Raw genomic sequence first — 20,130 nt, 5'->3', positions numbered from 1 at the left:
TGGGGAGTGATGGGGACATGGGGAGCTGGGGGGTGTATAGGGGGGTGGGGGGTGTATAGGGGGGTGGGGGGCTGGGGGGGTGATGGGGACATGGGGGTGTGATGGGGACATGGGGGTTGGATGGGGGTGGGGTTCTCTGGGGGGGGGTGACCCGCGCCGCCCCCGCCATGATCCTCACCGAGCTCATGGGAGAACGGGGCGCTCGACGCCTCCCTCGGGTGAGGGGGCAAGGGGGGTGGGGGGCCCAGGAGGCCCCCCCATGTGTCCCCCCCGTATCCCCTCTGCATCCCCCCCATGTGCCCCCCATGTCCCCCCTCCATGTCCCCCATGTCCCCCCTCACCCCCATATCCCCCCTCACCCCATATCCCCCCCTGTCCCCCCATATCCCCCCCCCTCACCCCATATCCCCCCCTGTCCCCCCATGTCCCCCCCTCACCCCATATCCCCCCCCCTCACCCCATATCCCCCCCTGTCCCCCCATATCCCCCCCCCTCACCCCATATCCCCCCCTGTCCCCCCATGTCCCCCCCTCACCCCATATCCCCCTCTGTCCCCCCCCAGGGCCGCGCTGGGACGCTGGGCGCGCTGCAGCTGGTGTCCCCATGTCCCCCCATGTCCCCCCTGCCATGTCCCCCTGTATCCCCCCCATGTCCCCCCATGTCCCCCATATCCCCCTCCCTCACCCCATATCCCCTCCCTCACCCCATATCCCCCCCTGTCCCCCCATATCCCCCCCCTCACCCCATATCCCCCCCTGTCCCCCCATATCCCCCCCTCACCCCATATCCCCCCTGTCCCCCCATATCCCCTCCCTCACCCCATATCCCCCCCCCCGTCCCCCCAGGGCCGCGCTGGGACGCTGGGCGCGCTGCAGCTGGTGTCCCCATGTCCCCCCATGTCCCCCCTGCCATGTCCCCCCCTGTATCCCCCCCATGTGTCCCCCCCATGTCCCCCCTCTGTATCCCCCCCATGTCCCCCCCACCATGTCCCCCCCTGTATCCCCCACCCATGTCCCCCCCAGGTCCCCCACCCTCACGTACGTGAGGGTGGGGGACCTGGGGGGACATGGGGGTGGGGATGGACATTTGAGGTGGAGAATACAGACATGAAGGGTCCCCCATGTCCCCCCATGTCCCCCATGTCCCACCATGTCCCCCCCATGTCCCCCCCATGTCCCCCCCTCACCCCATATCCCCCCCTGTCCCCCCATATCCCCCCCTCACCCCATATCCCTGTCCCCCCCCAGGGCCGTGCTGGGACGCTGGGCCGGGCTGCAGCTGGTGTCCCCATGTCCCCATGCCCCCCTCCATGTCCCCCCATGTCCCCCCTGTATCCCCCATGTCCCCCCTGTATCCCCCCATGTCCCCCCCTCCATGTCCCCCCTGTATCCCCCCCATGTTCCCCCTCTATACCCCCATGTCCCCCTGTATCCCCTCTGTATCCCCCCCCATGTCCCCCACCATTCCCCCCTATAGGCCCCAAAGTCCCCCCCTCACGTACGTGAGGGTGGGGGACATGGGGGGACACGGGGGTGGGGATGGACATTGAGGGTGGAGAACACAGACATGAAGGGTCCCCCATGTCCCCCATGTCCCCCCATGTCCACCCCATATCCCCCCCTCACCCAATATCCCCCCCTGTCCCCCATATCCCCCCCTCACCCCATATCCCCCCCCGTCCCCCCCAGGGCCGCGCTGGGATGCTGGGCGCGCTGCAGCTGGTGTCCCCATGTCCCCCATGTCCCCCCCTCACCCCATATCCCCCCCCTCACCCCATATCCCCCCCTGTCCCCCCATATCCCCCCCTCACCCCATATCCCCCCCCGTCCCCCCCAGGGGCCGCGCTGGGATGCTGGGCGGCTGCAGCTGGTGTCCCCATGTCCCCCCATGTCCCCCCCTCACCCCATATCCCCCCCCTCACCCCATATCCCCCCCTGTCCCCCCATATCCCCCCCTCACCCCATATCCCCCCCCGTCCCCCCCCCAGGGCCGCGCTGGGATGCTGGGCGCGCTGCAGCTGGTGTCCCCATGTCCCCCCCCCATGTGCCCCCCCCCATATCCCCCCATGTCCCCCCCTCCATGTCCCCCCTGTATCCCCCCCATGTCCCCCCCTACATCCCCCCATATCCCCCCCCATGTCCCCCCATGTCCCCCCTGTATCCCCCCATGTGTCCCCCCCTATGTTCCCCATATCCCCCCCATGTCCCCCCTCTGTATCCCCCCATGCCCCCCCATGTCCCCCCCCTGTATCCCTCCCATGTCCCCCCCATATCCCCCCACCATGTCCCCCCCATGTCCCCCCCATGTCCCCCCTCCATGCCCCCCCTGTATCCCCCCCATGTCCCCCATATCCCCCCCCCTCACCCCATATCCCCCCATGTCCCCCCCTCACCCCATATCCCCTCCCTCACCCATATCCCCCCCCTCACCCCATATCCCCCCCAGGGCCGCGCTGGGACGCTGGGCGCGCTGCAGCTGGTGTCCCCATGTCCCCCCATGTCCCCCCATGTCCCCCCCTGTCCCCCCCTCACCCCATATCCCCCCCCGTCCCCCCATGTCCCCCCCTCACCCCATATCCCCCCTGTCCCCCAGGGCCGGGCTGGGACGCTGGGCGCGCTGCAGCTGGTGTCCCCATGTCCCCCATGTCCCCCCCTGTATCCCCCCCATGTCCCCCCCATGTCCCCCCACCATGACCCCCATGTGTCCCCCCATATATCCACCCCATGTCCCCCCCTCACATGCATCCCACCCCATGTCCCCCCCATGTCCCCCACCCTCACAACCTGGGGGGGAAATGGGGGTGGGGATGGACATTTGAGGGTGGAGAACACAGACATGAAGGGTCCCCCATGTCCCCCCCTCACCCCATATCCCCCCCTGTCCCCCCCTGTCCCCCCATATCCCCCTCCCTCACCCCATATCCCCCCCCTCACCCCATATCCCCCCCAGGGCCGCGCTGGGACGCTGGGCGCGCTGCAGCTGGTGTCCCCATGTCCCCCCATGTCCCCCCCCCCATGCCCCCCTGTATCCCCCCATGTCCCCCCATGTCCCCCCTGTATCCCCCCATGTCCCCCACCATGTCCCCCCCGTATCCCCCCCATGTCCCCCACCATGTCCCCCCATATCCCCCCATGTCCCCCCCTCACCCCATATCCCCCCCCTCACCCCATATCCCCCCCTGTCCCCCCATATCCCCCCCTGTCCCCCCATATCCCCCCTCACCCCATATCCCCCCCCTGTCCCCCCAGGGCCGCGCTGGGACGCTGGGCACGCTGCAGCTGGTGTCCCCATGTCTCCCCATGTCCCCCCTCCATGTCCCCCTGTATCCCCCCATGTGTCCCCCTCCATGTCCCCCCCTGTATCCCCTCCATGTCCCCCCATATCCCCCCATGTCCCCCCCCCATGTCCCCCCCATGTCGCCCCCTCTATCCCCCCATGTCCCCCCTCTGTATCCCCCCATGTCCCCCCCTCCATGTCCCCCCTGTATCCCCCCCATGTCCCCCCATGTCCCCCCTCCATGTCCCCCCTGTATCCCCCACCCATGTCCCCCCCCAGGTCCCCCACCCTCACGTACGTGAGGGTGGGGGACCTGGGGGGGACATGGGGGTGGGGATGGACATTTGAGGGTGGAGAACACAGACATGAAGGGTCCCCCATGTCCCCCCATGTCCCCCCCTCACCCCATATCCCTGTCCCCCCCCCAGGGCCGCGCTGGGACGCTGGGCGCGCTGCAGCTGGTGTCCCCATGTCCCCCCATGTCCCCCCCTCACCCCATATCCCTGTCCCCCCCCCAGGGCCGCGCTGGGACGCTGGGCGCGCTGCAGCTGGTGTCGATGCTGCGCGGCATCGCGGCCGGGATGCGCTACCTGGCCGAGACGGGCTTCGTGCACCGCGACCTGGCCGCCCGCAACATCCTGGTGGACGCTCAGCTGGTCTGTAAAGTCTCCGACTTCGGGTTGTCCCGGGCGCTGCAGGACGAGAGCTCGGCTGACCCCACCTACACCAGCTCCCTGGTGAGGCTGGGGAGGGGGCTGGCACACTCTACACACACACACACCCCTCCCCCCCAGGGTTGGGGTCCCACCAGGATCTCCTCAAGGATGGGGTCTCACCAGGGTTGGGGTCCCACCAGGGATGGGATCCCACCAAGGATGGGGTCCCACCAGGATCTCATCAAGGATGGGGTCTCACCAGGATTGGGGTCCCACCAGGGATGGGGTCCCACCAGGCTCAGCATCTCCCTAGGATTGGGGTCCCACCAGGATCAACCCAGGGTTGGGGTCCCACCAGGGATGGGGTCCCATCAGGATCTCATCAAGGATGGGGTCTCACCAGGGTTGGGGTCCCACCAGGGTTGGGGGTCCCACCAGGGATGGGGTCCCACCAGGATCTCATCAAGGATGGGGTCTCACCAGGGTTGGGGTCCCACCAAGGATGGGGTCCCACCAGGGTTGGGGTCCCACCAGGGTTGGGGTCCTACCAGGGATGGGGTCACACTGAAGTGGGGGTACCACCAGGAGCAGGATCTTCTACCAGGGTGAGGGTCCCACCAGGGATGGGGTCCCACCAGGCTCAGCATCTCCCTAGGATTGGGGTCCCACCAGGATCAACCCAGGGTTGGGGTCCCACCAGGGATGGGGTCCCACCAGGATCTCCTCAAGGATGGGGGTCTCACCAGGGTTGGGGTCCCACCAGGGATGGGGGTCCCACCAGGGATGGGGTCCCACCAGGATCTCATCAAGGATGGGGTCTCCCCAGGGTTGGGGTCCCACCAGGGATGGGGGTCCCACCAGGGATGGGGCCCCACCAGGATCTCACCAGGGTTGGGGTCCCACCAGGGATGGGGTCCCACCAAGATCTCCCCAGGGTTGGGGTCCCACCAAGGATGGGGGTCCCGCCAGGGATGGGGGTCCCACCAGGGTCTCATCAAGGATGGGGTCTCACCAGGGTTGGGGTCCCACCAGGGTTGGGGTCCCACCAGGGTTGGGGTCCTACCAGGGATGGGGTCACACTGAAGTGGGGGTACCACCAGGAGCAGGATCTTCTACCAGGGTGAGGGTCCCACCAGGGATGGGGTCCCACCAGGCTCAGCATCTCCCTAGGATTGGGGTCCCACCAGGATCAACCCAGGGTTGGGGTCCCACCAGGGTTGGGGTCCCACCAGGATCTCCTCAGGGATGGGGTCCCACCAGGGTTGGGGTCCCACCAGGGATGGGATCCCACTAGGATCTCATCAGGGTTGGGGTCCCACCAGAATCTCCCCAGGGTCAGGGTCACCCCAGGGTCAGGGTCCCACCAAGGATGGGGTCCCACCAGGCTCAGCATCTCCCTAGGATTGGGGTCCCACCAGGATCAACTCAGGGATGGGGTCTCACCAGGGTTGGGGTCCCACCAGGGATGGGGGTCCACCAGGATCTCATCAGGGATGGGGTCTCACCAGGGTTGGGGTCTCACCAGGGATGGGGACCCACCAGGGATTGGGTCCCACCAGGATCTCATCAAGGACGGGGTCTCACCAGGGTTGGGGTCCCACCAGGATCTCATCAAGGATGGGGTCTCACCAGGGTTGGGGTCCCACCAAGGATGGGGGTCCCACTAGGATCTCATCAGGGATGGGGTCCCACCAGGATCACCCCAGGGTTGGGGTCCCATCAGGGTTGGGGGTCCCACCAGGGATGGGGTCCCACCAGGATCTCACCAGGGTTGGGGTCCCACCAGGGTTGGGGTCCCACCAAGATCTCCCCAGGGTCAGGGTCCCACCAAGGATGGGGGTCCCACCAGGATCTCATCAAGGACGGGGTCTCACCAGGGTTGGGGTCCCACCAGGGTTGGGGTCCCACCAGGGATGGGGTGACACTGAAGTGGGGGTACCACCAGGAGCAGGATCTTCTACCAGGGTGAGGGTCCCACCAGGGATGGGGTCCCACCAGGATCTCATCAGGGATGGGGTCCCACCAGGCTCAGCATCTCCCTAGGATTGGGGTCCCACCAGGATCAACCCAGGGTTGGGGTCCAACCAGGGATGGGGTCCCATCAGGATCTCATCAAGGATGGGGTCTCACCAGGGTTGGGGTCCCACCAGGGATGGGGACCCAGCAGGGTTGAGGTTCCTCAGACACCTGAGTTGGGGTCCCACCAGGGATGGGGTCCCACCAGGCTCAGCATCTCCCTAGGATTGGGGTCCCACCAGGATCAACCCAGGGTTGGGGTCCCACCAGGATCTCCTCAGGGATGGGGTCCCACCAGGGTTGGGGTCCCCCCAGGGATGGGGTCACACTGAAGTGGGGGTACCACCAGGAGCAGGATCTTCTACCAGGGTTGGGGTCCCACAAGGGTTGGGGTCCCACCAGGGATGGGGTCCCACCAGGGATGGGGTCCCACCAGGGATGGGGTCACACTGAAGTGGGGGTACCACCCGGAGCGGGATCTTCTACCAGGGTGAGGGTCCCAGCAGGGATGGGGGTCCCACCAAGGATGGGGTCCCAGCAGGATTGGGGTCTCACCAGGGTGAGGGTCCCAGCAGGGATGGGGGTCCCACCAAGGATGGGGTCCCATTAGGATCTCATCAAGGATGGGATCTCACCAGGGTTGGGGTCCCACCAAGGATGGGGGTCCCACTAGGATCTCATCAGGGTTGGGGTCCCACCAGGATCTCCCAAGGGTGAGGGTCCCACCAGGGTTGGGATCCCACCAGGGATGGGGGTCCCACTAGGATCTCATCAAGGATGGGGTCTCACCAGGGTTGGGGTCCCACCAGGGATGGGGTCCCAGCAGGGTTGAGGTTCCTCAGACACCTGAGTTAGGGTCCCCCCTGGGACGGGGTCCCACCAGGGACGGGGTCCCACCAGGGATGGGGATCCCACCAGGGATGGGGTCCCACCAGGATCTCATCAAGGATGGGGTCCCACCAGGATCCCTCCAGGGTCAGGCTCCCACCAAGGATGGGATCCCACTAGGATCTCATCAGGGTTGGGGTCCCACCAGGGTTGGGATCCCACCAGGGTTGGGGTCCCACCAGGGATGGGGTCCCACCATGGGGTCCCACTAGGCAGGGGGGTTCCTGTGCCCCCCCTGACCCCCTGTCAGGCTGTGGGGGGGGTTCCTGTGCCCCCCCTGTCCCCTGGCTGGGGGGGTTCCTATGCCCCCCTGACCCCCTGTCAGGGTGTGGGGGGGTTCCTGTGCCCCCCCTGACCCCCCCCACCCCTCCCCTGCCCAGGGGGGGTTCCTATGCCCCCCTCCACAAGCCAGGGGGGGTTCCTGTGCCCCCCCCCACAATCCAGGGGGGGTTCCTGTGCCCCCCCTGACCCCCTGGCTGGGGGGGTTCCTATGCCCCCCCTGACCCCCTGTCAGGCTGTGGGGGGGTTCCTGTGCCCCCCCTGACCCCCTGCCCCTCACCCCCTGCCCAGGGGGGGTTCCTATACCCCTCTCCACAAGCCAGGGGGGGTTCCTATGCCCCCTCCACGAGCCAGGGGGGGGTTCCTGTGCCCCCCCCGACCCCCTGACAGGGTGTGGGGGGGTTCCTGTACCCTCCCGGCAGTGGGGTGGGGGGTACCTGTGCCCCCCCTGACCCCCTGTCAGGCTGTGTGGGGGTTCCTGTGCCCCCCCTGACCCCCTGCCCCTCACCCCCTGCCCAGGGGGGGTTCCTATGCCCCCCTCCACAAGCCAGGGGGGGTTCCTGTGCCCCCCTGACCCCCTGTCAGGGTGTGTGGGGGTTCCTATGCCCCCCCTGTCCCCTGGCTGGGGGGGTTCCTATGCCCCCCCTGACCCCCTGTCAGGCTGTGTGGGGGGTTCCTGTGCCCCCCCTGACCCCTGTCAGGCTGTGGGGGGGTTCCTATGCCCCCCCTGACCCCCTGTCAGGCTGTGTGGGGGTTCCTATGCCCCCCCTGACCCCCTGTCAGGCTGTGGGGGGGTTCCTGTGCCCCCCCTGACCCCCTCTCAGGGAGTGTGGGGGGGTTCCTATGCCCCCCCTGTCCCCCTGTCAGGCTGTGGGGGGGTTCCTATGCCCCCCCTGACCCCCTGTCAGGGTGTGTGGGGGTTCCTGTGCCCCCCCTGACCCCCCCACCCCTCCCCTGCCCAGGGGGGGTTCCTATGCCCCCCTCCACAAGCCAGGGGGGGTTCCTGTGCCCCCCCTGTCCCCTGGCTGGGGGGGTTCCTATGCCCCCCCGACCCCCTGTCAGGCTGTGTGGGGGTTCCTATGCCCCCCCTGACCCCCTGTCAGGTTGTGGGGGGGGGTTCCTATGCCCCCCCGACCCCTTGTCAGGCTGTGGGGGGGTTCCTATGCCCCCCCCGACCCCCTGTCAGGCTGTGTGGGGGTTCCTATGCCCCCCCTGTCCCCCTGTCAGGCTGTGGGGGGGTTCCTGTGCCCCCCCTGACCCCCTGTCAGGCTGGGGGGGTTCCTATGCCCCCCTGACCCCCTGTCAGGCTGTGGGGGGGTTCCTATGCCCCCCCTGACCCCCTGTCAGGCTGTGGGGGGGTTCCTATGCCCCCCCTGTCCCCCTGTCAGGCTGTGGGGGGGGTTCCTATGCCCCCCCTGTCCCCCTGTCAGGCTGTGGGGGGGTTCCTGTGCCCCCCCTGACCCCTGTCAGGCTGTGGGGGGGTTCCTGTGCCCCCCTGACCCCCTGTCAGGCTGTGGGGGGGGTTCCTATGCCCCCCCTGTCCCCCTGTCAGGCTGTGGGGGGGTTCCTATGCCCCCCCGTCCTCCTGTCAGGCTGTGGGGGTTTCCTGTGCCTCCCCTGACCCTCCCACCCATCCCCTGGCAGGGGGGGTTCCTATGCCCCCCTCCACAAGCCAGGGGGGGTTCCTATGCCCCCCCTGACCCCCTGTCAGGGTGGGGGGGGGGGGGGTTCCTGTGCCCCCCCTGACCCCCTGTCAGGGTGTGGGGGGGTTCCTGTGCCCCCTCCACAAGCCAGGGGGGGTTCCTATGCCCCCCCGACCCCCTGTCAGGCTGTCCTATGCCCCCTCCACAAGCCAGGGGGGGTTCCTGTGCCCCCCCCACCCACAAGCCAGGGGGGGTTCCTATGCCCCCTCCACGAGCCAGGGGGGGGTTCCTATGCCCCCCCTGACCCCCTGTCAGGCTGTGGGGGGGTTCCTATGCCCCCCCTGACCCCCTGTCAGGCTGTGGGGGGGTTCCTATGCCCCCCCTGTCCCCCTGTCAGGCTGTGGGGGGGGTTCCTATGCCCCCCCTGTCCCCCTGTCAGGCTGTGGGGGGGTTCCTGTGCCCCCCCTGACCCCTGTCAGGCTGTGGGGGGGTTCCTGTGCCCCCCTGACCCCCTGTCAGGCTGTGGGGGGGGTTCCTATGCCCCCCCTGTCCCCCTGTCAGGCTGTGGGGGGGTTCCTATGCCCCCCCGTCCTCCTGTCAGGCTGTGGGGGTTTCCTGTGCCTCCCCTGACCCTCCCACCCATCCCCTGGCAGGGGGGGTTCCTATGCCCCCCTCCACAAGCCAGGGGGGGTTCCTATGCCCCCCCTGACCCCCTGTCAGGGTGGGGGGGGGGGGGGTTCCTGTGCCCCCCCTGACCCCCTGTCAGGGTGTGGGGGGGTTCCTGTGCCCCCTCCACAAGCCAGGGGGGGTTCCTATGCCCCCCCGACCCCCTGTCAGGCTGTCCTATGCCCCCTCCACAAGCCAGGGGGGGTTCCTGTGCCCCCCCCACCCACAAGCCAGGGGGGGTTCCTATGCCCCCTCCACGAGCCAGGGGGGGGTTCCTATGCCCCCCCTGACCCCCTGTCAGGCTGTGGGGGGGTTCCTATGCCCCCCTGACCCCCTGTCAGGCTGTGGGGGGGGTTCCTATGCCCCCCCTGACCCCCTGTCAGGCTGTGGGGGGGTTCCTATGCCCCCCCGACCCCCTGTCAGGCTGTGTGGGGGTTCCTGTGCCCCCCCTGACCCCCCCACCCGTCCCCTGGCAGGGGGGGAAGATCCCGATCCGCTGGACGGCGCCCGAGGCCATCGCCTTCCGCAAGTTCAGCTCGGCCAGCGACGCCTGGAGCTTCGGCATCGTCATGTGGGAGGTGATGTCCTTCGGCCAGCGGCCCTACTGGGACATGTCCAACCAAGATGTGAGACCCCCCCCCCAATACAGACCCCCCCAAACACCCCCCACCCACCCCGACCCCCAGAGACCCCCCCCGAACCCAGAAACCCCCCCAGAAACACCCCCAACCCACCCACACCCCCAGAGACACCCCCCGGACCCAGAAACCCCACCCAGACCCCACCCTCACCCCCAGAAACACCCCCCAGACCCAGAAACCCCCCCACAGACACCCCCCACCCACCCCCAGACACAGAAACCCCCTCCGAACACAGAAACCCCCCCAGAAACACCCCCCACCCACTCCGACCCCCAGAAACCCCCTCGCACACAGAAACCCCCCCCAGAAACACCCCCGACCCACCCCCAGACACAGAAACACCCCCGATCCCAACCCTGCCCCCAGAAACACCCCCCGGACCCAGAAACCCCCCCACAGACACCCCCAGACCCACCCTGAGACACAGAAACACCCCCTGGACCCAGAAACCCCCCCACAGACACCCCTGACCCACCCCCACCCCCCAGAAACACCCCCGGACACAGAAACCCCCCCACAGACACCCCCCACCCACCCACACCCCCAGAGACCCCCTCCAAACCCAGAAACCCCCCCAGAAACACCCCCTGGAACCACCCCCACCCCCAGAACCCTCCCGCACACAGAACCCCCCCCAGAGCCCACCCCCACCCCCAGAAACACCCCCCGGACCCAGAAACCCCCCCACAGACACCCCCCACCCACCCCCGCCCCCAGAAACACCCCCCGGACCCAGAAACCCCCCCACAGACACCCCCGACCCAACCACACCCCCAGAAAGACCCTGGACCCAGAAACCCCACCCAGACCCCATCCCCACCCCCAAACTGCCCAATAACCCCCCCAGGCCCCATAACCCCCCCTCAAGGCCCCAGAACCACCCCAGAACCCCCCCAGGCCCCAGAACCCCCCATAACCCCCCCCCAGGCCCCATAACCCCCCCTCAAGGACCCGTAAGTCCCCTATAACGCCCCCAATACCCCCCCCAGGCTCCTTAACTCCCCCATAACCCCCCCAATAACCCCCCCCAGGCCCCATAACTCCCCCATAACCCCCCCAATACCCCACCCCAGTCCCCATAACTTCCCCATAACCCCCCCAATAACCGCCCCCAGTCCCCATAACTCCCCCATAACCCCCCCAATAAACCTCCCCAGGCCCCATAACTCCCCCATAACCCCCCCAATACCCCACCCCAGTCCCCATAACTCCCCTATAACCCTCCCAGGCCCCATAACTCCCCTATAACCCCCACCAGGCCCCATAACCCCCCCTCAAGGCCCCATAACCCCCCCAATAACCCCCCCTCAAGAACCCATAACCCCCCCCAATGCCACCCCCAGGACCCATAACTCCCACATAACCCCCCCCAGGCCCCATAACTCCCCCATAACCCCTCCCCAGGCCCCATAGCCCCCTCAATACCCCACCCAGGCCCCATAGCCCCCCATAACCCCCCCCAGCCCCCATAACTCCCCCCCAGGCCCCATAACCACCCCTCAAGGCCCCATAACCCCCCAATAACCCCTCCCCAGGCCCCATAGCCCCCCCAATACCCCCCCCCAGGCCCCATAGCCCCCCATAACCCCCTCCCCAAACCCCATAACCCCCCCCAACTCCCCCCCGTAATACCCCCCCAGGCCCCATAACTCCCCCATAACCCCCCCCAATAACCCCCCAGGCCCCATAACACCCCCCCAGGACCCATCACTCCCCCATAACACCCCCAATAACCCCCCCCCAGGCCCTATAACCCCCCGCTCAAGGCCCCATAACTCCCCCATAACCCCCCCTCAAAGACCCATAACCCCCCTCAAGGCCACATAACCGCCCCATAACCACCCCCCCAGGCCCCATAACCCCCCCTCGAGGCCCCATAACCCCTCCCCAGGCCCCATAACCCCCCCCTCGAGGCCCCATAACCCCTCCCCAGGCCCCATAACCCCTCCCCAGGCCCCATAACTCCCCCATAACCCCCCAATACCCTGATAACCCCCCCCCCAATACCCCCCCAGGCCCCATCTCCCCCATAACCCCCCAATACCCTGATAACCCCCCCCCAATACCCCCCCAGGCCCCATAACTCCCCCATAACCCCCCCTCAAGAACCCATAACCCCCCCAATGACCCCCCCAAGACCCATAACCCCTCCCCAGGCCTCATAACCCCTCCATAACCCCTCCCCAGGCCCCATAACCCCCCCAATACCCCCCTAGGCCCCATAGCCCCCCATAACCCTCTGTCAAGGCCCCATAACTCCCCTATAACCCCCCCATAACCCTCCCAGGCCCCATAGCCCCCCCATAACCCCTCCCCAGGCCCCATAACCCCCCCATAACCCCTCCCAGGCCCCATAACCCCCCCAAACCCCCCCCGTAATACCCCCCCAGGCCCCATAACTCCCCCATAACCCCTCCCCAGGCCCCATAGCCCCCTCAATACCCCACCCAGGCCCCATAGCCCCCCATAACCCCCCCCAGCCCCCATAACTCCCCCCCAGGCCCCATAACTCCCACATAACCCCCCCCCAGGCCCCATAACCCCCCCGATAACCCTCCCAGGCCCCATAACTCCCCCATAACCCCTCCCCAGGCCCCATAACTCCCCCATAACCCCTCCCCAGGCCCCATAGCCCCCTCAATACCCCACCCAGGCCCCATAGTCCCCCATAACCCCCCCCAGCCCCCATAACTCCCCCCCAGGCCCCATAACCCCCTCAATACCCCACCCAGGCCCCATAGCCCCCCATAACCCCCCCCAGCCCCCATAACTCCCCCCCAGGCCCCATAACCACCCCTCAAGGCCCCATAACCCCCCAATAACCCCTCCCCAGGCCCCATAACCCCCCCAATACCCCCCTAGGCCCCATAACCCCCCATAACCCACCCCCCCCAGGCCCCATAACTCCCCCTCAAGGACCCATAACTCCCCTCAAGGCCCCATAACCCCCCCATAACCTCCCCAATAACCCCCCCAGCCCCTCAACCCCCCCCCAAACCCTCCCAATACCACCCCCCCAGGCCCCATAGCCCCCCATAACCCCCTCCCCAAACCCCATAACCCCCCCCAACCACCCCCCCTCCCTCCCAATACCCCCTACTACATCTCTATGTCTATAATGGGGTGGGTGGGGTCCATCCTTTATCCCACATATATGCCCCCCCCCCCCACCCCATATCTCCCCCCCCTCCCCAAGGTGATCAACGCCATCGAGCAGGACTACCGGCTGCCGCCGCCGGCGCGCTGCCCCGCGGCCCTGCACCGCCTGATGCTGGACTGCTGGCAGCGCGAGCGCGGCGCGCGGCCCCGCTTCCCCGACATCGTCAGCGCCCTCGACCGCCTCATCCGACACCCCGCCAGCCTCCGCGTGCCCGCGACACACCCGCAGCGGTGAGGGGAGGGTTGGGGGTATGGGGGGGGGGGGGGGGGGGTGTTGGGGGTCTTTGGGGGGGGTTATGGGGGAGTTATGGGGCCTGGAGGGGGTTATGGGGGGGTTATGGGGGAGTTATGGGGCCTGGGGGGGGGTTATGGGGGGAGTTATGGGGCCTGGGTGGGGGGTTATAGGGGAGTTATGGGGCCTGGAGGGGTATTGGGGGGGTTACGGGGCCTTGAGGGGGGGGTTATGGGGGAGTTATGGGTCCTAGAGGGGGGGTTATGGGGCCTAGGGGGAGTTTTGGGGGGGTTATAAGGGAGTTATGGGGCCTGGAGGGATATTGGGCGGGGGTTTGGGGGGGTTATGGGGCCTTGATGGGGGGTTATGGGGCCTGGGGGGGGGGTTATGGGGGTTATGGGGTCTTTGGGGGGGGGTTATGGGGGAGTTATGGGGCCTTGAGGGGGGGGTTGGGGGGGGCTACTGGGCCTGGGGGGAGGGTTATGGGGGGGTTATGGGTCCTTGAGGGGGAGTTATGGGGCCTGGGTGGGGGGTTATAGGGGAGTTATGGGGCCTGGGGGGGGGTTATGGGGGAGTTATGTGGCCTGAGGGGGGGGGGGGTATGGGGGGTTGTGGGGCCTTGAGGGGGGATTATGGGGCCTGGAGGGGGTTTGGGGGAGTTATGGGGCCTTGAGGGGGGGTTATGGGAACTTGAGGGGGGGTTATGGGGGAGTTATGGGGTCTGGGGGGGGGAGTTATGGGGCCTGGGGGGGGTTATGGGGGAGTTATGGGGCCTCAGGGGGTATTGGGGGTTGTTGGGGTGGTTATGGGTCCTTGAGGGGGGGTTATGGGGTGGTTATGGGTCCTTGAGGGGGTGTATTGGGGGTGTTATGGGGCCTGGGTGGGGGCTTATAGGGGAGTTATGGGGCCTGGGGGGGTTATTGGGGTGGTTATGGGGCCTGGGGGGGGGTTATGGGGGGTTATGGGGGGGTTATGGGGCCCTGAGGGGGGGTTTGGGGGCATTGAGGGGGGGTTATGGGGCCTGGGGAGGGGTTATGGGGGGGTATGGGGCCTTGATGGGGTGTTATGGGGGAGTTACGTAGCCTGGAGGGGTATTGGGGGGGGTATTGGGGTGGTTATGGGTCATTGAGGGGGGCTTATGGGGGGTTTATGGGGCCTGGGGGGTGTTATGGGGGGGTTATGGGTCCTTGAGGGGGAGTTACGGGGCCTGGGTAGGGGGGTTATGGGGGAGTTATGGGTCCTTGAGGGGGGGTTATGGGGGGCTTATGGGGCCTTGAGGGGGGGTTATTGGGCCTGGGGGGGGTTATGGGGGGGTTATGGGGGAGTTATGGGGCCCGGGGGGGGGTATTGGGGGGGTTATGGGGGAGTTATGGGTCCTTGTGGGGGGGTTATGGGTGTTTATGTGTCCTGGGGGGTCTCTGGGGGTTCTGGGGTGCAGCCCTGACCCCCCCCGTGTCTGTGTCCCCCCACCCAGGGACCTGCTGTGCGTGGGGGTCGCGGTGGCCGGGCAGCAGCAGCAGCAGCCGCAGCCGCCGCGCGGCCTGGACAGCGCCCAGAGCCCCCCCAAAGGGCCCCCCCCGTTCTGAGCCGCGGCCCCGCCCCGCCCCGGCGACAAGATGGCTGCTGGGGCGCCGCGGACACGCTGGGGGGATGGGGAAGGGGCTCCAAGGGCCCTGCCTGGGATATGAGATGGATCAGGAGACAAGATGGCCGCCTCGGCCGCGCCCGCCGCGCCAACATGGCGGGGACAAGATGGCGGGGACAAGATGGCGGACACAAGATGGCCACCATGCCAAGATGGCCGACATAAGATGGCTGACACAACATGGCCGCCACAAGATGGCCGCCCAGGGGCCCCGGCCTGTTGCCCTGTGACGTCACAGCCCCTGAGGCAGTGACGTCATCGCCCTGGTTGTGACGTCACAGCGCCGCTGGGATGTGAGGTCATCGCCCTGGGGTGTGACGTCATCACCCTGGGATGTGATGTCATGGCGCCGCTGGGGTGTGACGTCATCACCCTGGGCTGTGATGTCATCGCCCTGGTTGTGACGTCATTGCCCTGGGGTGTGACGTCATGGCGCTGCTGGGGTGTGACATCATCGCCCTGGGGTGTGACGTCATGGTGCTGCTGGGATGTGACGTCATCGCCCTGGGGTGTGAGGTCATGGCGCCACTGGGGTGTGACATCATCGCCCTGGGGTGTGACGTCATGGTGCCGCTGGAGTGTGACGTCATTGCCCTGGGGTGTGACGTCATGGCGCTGATGGGATGTGAGGTCATTGCCCTGGGGTGTGAGGTCATGGTGCTGCTGGGATGTGACGTCATCGCCCTGGGGTGTGACGTCATGGCACTGGGTGTGATGTCATCACCCTGGGGTGTGATGTCATCGCCCTGGGGGCTGATGTCATGGCGCCACTGGGGTGTGACATCATCACCATGGGGTGTGATGTCATCACCCTGGGGTGTGAGGTCATCATACTGGGGTGTGATGTCACGGCGCTGGGGTGTGACGTCATCACCCTGGGGTGTGACGTCATGGTGCTGGGATGTGATGTCATCGCCCTGGGGTGCAATGTCACAGCGCTGGGTGTGACGTCATGGTGCTGGGATGTGATGTCATCACCCTGGGGTGTGATGTCATCATACTGGGGTGTGATGTCACAGCGCTGGGGTGTGATGTCATCACCCTGGGTGTGAGGTCACGGCGCTGGGTGTGACGTCATCACGCTGGGGTGTGAGGTCATGGCGCTGGGTGTGACGTCATCACCCTGGGTGTGAGGTCACGGCGCTGGGTGTGACGTCATCACGCTGGGTGTGCGGTGGCGGCGCCGCTGGGCGGGGCCGGGGGTTTATTGTGCCTCTGCAGCCAATAAAGAGCCGCCGCTCCCGCCAAAACCCCACCCGCACCAGGGTCACCCCGGGTCCCCGATGTCCCCACGGTCCCCCCAGTCCCTCAAGTCCCCAAGGTCCCCAGTGTCCCCGATGTCCCCTGGGTCCCCCCGGTCCCTGATGTCCCTGAGGTCCCCCTGGTCCCCAATGTCCCCTGGGCCCCCCTGATCCCTGAAGTCCCCAAGGTCCCCAGTGTCCCCGATGTACTCAAGGTCCCCTTGGTCCCCAATGTCCCCTTGGTCCCCGATGTCCCCACGGTCCCCAATGTCCCCTGGGTCCCCCCAGTCCCTGATGTCCCCAAGGTCACCAAGGTCCCCGAAGTCCCCCTGGTCCTCGATGCCCCCAATGTCCCCTGGGTCCCAATGTCCCCTCAGTCCCCCCAGTCCCTGAAGTCCCCCTGGTCCCCAATGTCCCCTGGTCCCCTCAGTCCCCCCGGTCCCCAAGGTCTCCAAAGTCCCCCTGGTCCCTGATGTCCCCAAGGTCCCCAATGTCCCCTTGGTCCCCCCAGTCCCTGCAGTCCCCAAGGTCCCCAAAGTCCCCCCGGTCCCTGATCTCCCTGAAGTCCCCCCGGTCCCCAATGTCCCCTTGGTCCCCGATGTCCCCAAGGTCCCCTGGGTCCCTGAAGTCCCCAAGGTCCCCAATGTCCCCTTGGTCCCTGATGTCCCCAAGGTCGCCAATGTCCCCTGATGTCCCCAATGTCCCCTTGGTCCCCGATGTCCCCAAGGTCCCCTCAGTCCCCCCGGTCCCTGATGTCCCCAAGGTCCCCTCGGGCCCTGAAGTCCCCAAGGTCCCCAAAGTCCCCCTGGTCCCTGAAGTCCCCGAGGTCCCCGATGTTGCCAAAGTCCCCCCGGTCACCGATGTCCCCAAGGTTCCCAATGTCCCCTGGGTTCCCCTGGTCGCCGAAGTCCCCAAGGTCGCCAATGTCTCCAAGGTCCCCAAGGTCCCCCTGGTCCCCGATGTCCCCGAAGTCCCCCAGGTCCCCTCAGTCCCCCCGGTCCCTGATGTCCCCAAGGTCCCCTCGGGCCCTGAAGTCCCCAAGGTCCCCAATGTCCCCTGGGTTCCCCTGGTCACCGAAGTCCCCAAGGTCGCCAATGTCTCCAAGGTCCCCGAAGTCCCCCTGGTCCCCGATGTCCCCTGGGTCCCCCCGGTCCCCAATGTCGCCTTGGTCCCTGATGTCCCCAAGGTCACCAAAGTCCCCTGATGTCCCCAAGGTCCCCAATGTCTCCAAGGTCCCCCAGGTCCCCGATGTCCCCAAAGTCCCCCAGGTCCCCTCAGTCCCTCTGGTCCCTGATGTCCCCAAGGTCCCCTCGGGCCCTTAAGTCCCCAAGGTCCCCAATGTCCCCTGGGTTCCCCTGGTCACCGAAGTCCCCCAGGTCCCCAAGGTCCCCTGGGTCCCCCCGATCCCTGAAGTCCCCGAGGTCCCCAATGTCCCCTGGGTCCCTGATGTCCCCAAGGTCGCCAATGTCCCCTGATGTCCCCAATGTCCCCAAGGTCCCCTCAGTCCCCCCGGTCCCTGATGTCCCCAAGGTCCCCTCGGGCCCTGAAGTCCCCAAGGTCCCCAAAGTCCCCCTGGTCCCTGAAGTCCCCGATGTTGCTGAAGTCCCCCTGGTCCCTGAAGTCCCCAATGTCCCCTTGGTCCCCCCAGTCCCCGAGGTCCCCAATGTCCCCTGGGTCCCCCCAGTCCCTGAAGTCCCCAAGGTCGCCAATGTCCCCAAGGTCCCCCAGGTCCCCAATGTCCCCGAAGTCCCCCAGGTCCCCGATGTCCCCGAAGTCGCCGCGGTCGCCGATGTCCCCGCGTCGCCACGCGCCGCCGGCCAGCGCAGCGGCCGTGCCCTGCAGCGTCCATGCCAGCAGCGCCAGGCGCAGGGGCAGCGCCCCGTCCGCGGCCGCGCGCGGCCCCCGCGCCAGTCGCGCCACCAGCGCCGGCAGCGTGTGGCCCCCCCGGCCCAGCAGCACGTGGCGGAACGGGGTGACGAGCGGGGACACGAAGGGGGACAGCAGGGACGCCTCGGCCTGGGGGAGGGGAGGGGAGGGGGGGACAGGTGGTCAGGGGGGTGGGGACATGGGGATGGGGACATGGGGACATGGGGATGGGGACAGGGGGATGGGGATGGGGAATGGGGATGGGGACAGGGGGATGGGGACATGGGGATGGGGACATGGGGACATGGGGATGGGGATGGGGAATGGGGATGGGGACATGGGGATGGGGACATGGGGATGGGGACAGGGGGATGGGGATGGGGAATGGGGATGGGGACAGGGGGATGGGGACATGGGGATGGGGACATGGGGATGGGGATGGGGAATGGGGATGGGGACATGGGGATGGGGACATGGGGATGGGGATGGGGTATGGGGATGGGGACATGGGGATGGGGACATGGGGATGGGGACAGGGGGATGGGGATGGGGAATGGGGATGGGGACATGGGGATGGGGACAGGGGGATGGGGATGGGGAATGGGGATGGGGACAGGGGGATGGGGACATGGGGATGGGGACATGGGGACATGGGGATGGGGACAGGGACATGGGGATGGGGACATGGGGATGGGGACATGGGGACAGGGATGGGGACATGGGGACAGGGACATGGGGATGGGGACATGGGGACAGGGACATGGGGACAGGGTGGAGGACATGGGGATGGGGACATGGGGACATGGGGACAGGGTGGGGGACAGGGACAAGGGGACATGGGGATGGGGACAGGGACATGGGGATGGGGACAGGGACATGGGGATAGGGGGGGGGACATGGGGATGGGGACATGGGGATGGGGATGGGGACAGGGACAGGGACATGGGGACAGAGTGGGGGATGTGGGGATGGGGACAGGGACATGGGGACAGGGACATGGGGACATGGGGACAGGGACATGGGGACAGGGACATGGGGACAGGGACATGGGGACGGGGACGGGGTCAGGGATGGGGTTGGGGACACGGGGGTGACAGGGGACATGGAGGGGACACAGGGAGGTGACAGGGAGGTGACAGGGGGGTGACAGGGGGGTGACGGGGGGTGGTGGGGGTTCGTCTCACGCGCATGAGCCGCGCGCTGAAGCCGCGGTTGAGCCGCTCGTCCTCGCGCCGCGCTCCCGCCATGTCCCGGTGCAGCCGCTCGGCCGCGCGCAGCACGTCCCCCCGCGCCGACGACAGACACTGCAGGGACAGCGCGCGCGCCTGCGGGGCACGGGGGCACTGGGGGCACTGGGAATACTGGGGGCACTGGGGATGGGCACTGGGGATGGGGACTGGGGGCACTGGGGATGGGGACTGGGAGCACTGGGCCTGGGGACTGGGGGCGCTGGGGATGGGGGCTGGGGGCACTGGGGATGGGGACTGGGGGCACTGGGGGCACTGGGTGCACTGGGGATGGGGACTGGGGGCACTGGGAATGGGGACTGGGAATACTGGGGGCACTGGGGATGGGGACTGGGGGCACTGGGAGCACTGGGGATGGGGACTGGGGGCACTGGGGGCACTGGGTGCACTGGGGATGGGGATGAGGGGTGGGGGCACTGGGGATGGGGAGTGGGAATACTGGGGGCACTGGGGATGGGGGCACTGGGGATGGGCACTGGGGATGGGGACTGGGGATGGGACACTGGGAGCACTGGGGATGGGGATGGGGAGTGGGAATACTGGGGGCACTGGGGATGGGGGCACTGGGAGCACTGGGGATGGGGATGGGGGCTGGGGGCACTGGGGATGGGCACTGGGGATGGGCACTGGGGGCGCTGGGGGCACTGGGGATGGGGGCTGGGGGCACTGGGGATG

General features: G+C 67.6%; 2 protein-coding genes across 2 annotated transcripts; one reads left to right on the top strand and one right to left on the bottom strand.

The window, feature by feature from the left end:
• Positions 1 to 167: 167 nt before the first annotated feature.
• Positions 168 to 16,341, top strand: LOC311204212 (ephrin type-B receptor 3-like; the record flags this gene model as incomplete). The annotated part of the gene is made up of 5 exons (XM_084280670.1): positions 168 to 218; positions 3,795 to 4,013; positions 9,901 to 10,050; positions 13,262 to 13,455; positions 14,931 to 16,341. The coding sequence occupies 5 exons, from the start codon at positions 168 to 170 to the stop codon at positions 15,040 to 15,042; spliced, it is 726 nt and encodes a 241-aa protein (XP_084136796.1). The 3' UTR covers positions 15,043 to 16,341.
• A 1,501-nt stretch (positions 16,342 to 17,842) lies between these two features.
• Positions 17,843 to 19,580, bottom strand: TFR2 (transferrin receptor 2; the record flags this gene model as incomplete). The annotated part of the gene is made up of 2 exons (XM_084280668.1): positions 19,393 to 19,580; positions 17,843 to 18,358 (listed from the first exon to the last, which is right to left on the bottom strand). The coding sequence occupies exons 1-2, from the start codon at positions 19,453 to 19,455 to the stop codon at positions 17,843 to 17,845; spliced, it is 579 nt and encodes a 192-aa protein (XP_084136794.1). The 5' UTR covers positions 19,456 to 19,580.
• Between the last annotated feature and the right edge of the window lie 550 nt (positions 19,581 to 20,130).

The sequence above is a fragment of the Gallinula chloropus genome (assembly GCF_964237585.1).
Source record: "Gallinula chloropus genome assembly, contig: HAP1_SCAFFOLD_448, whole genome shotgun sequence".
NCBI lineage: Eukaryota > Metazoa > Chordata > Aves > Gruiformes > Rallidae > Gallinula > Gallinula chloropus.
The sequence above is the reverse complement of the archived record's forward strand: the minus strand, read 5'-3'. Positions and strand labels throughout refer to the sequence as shown.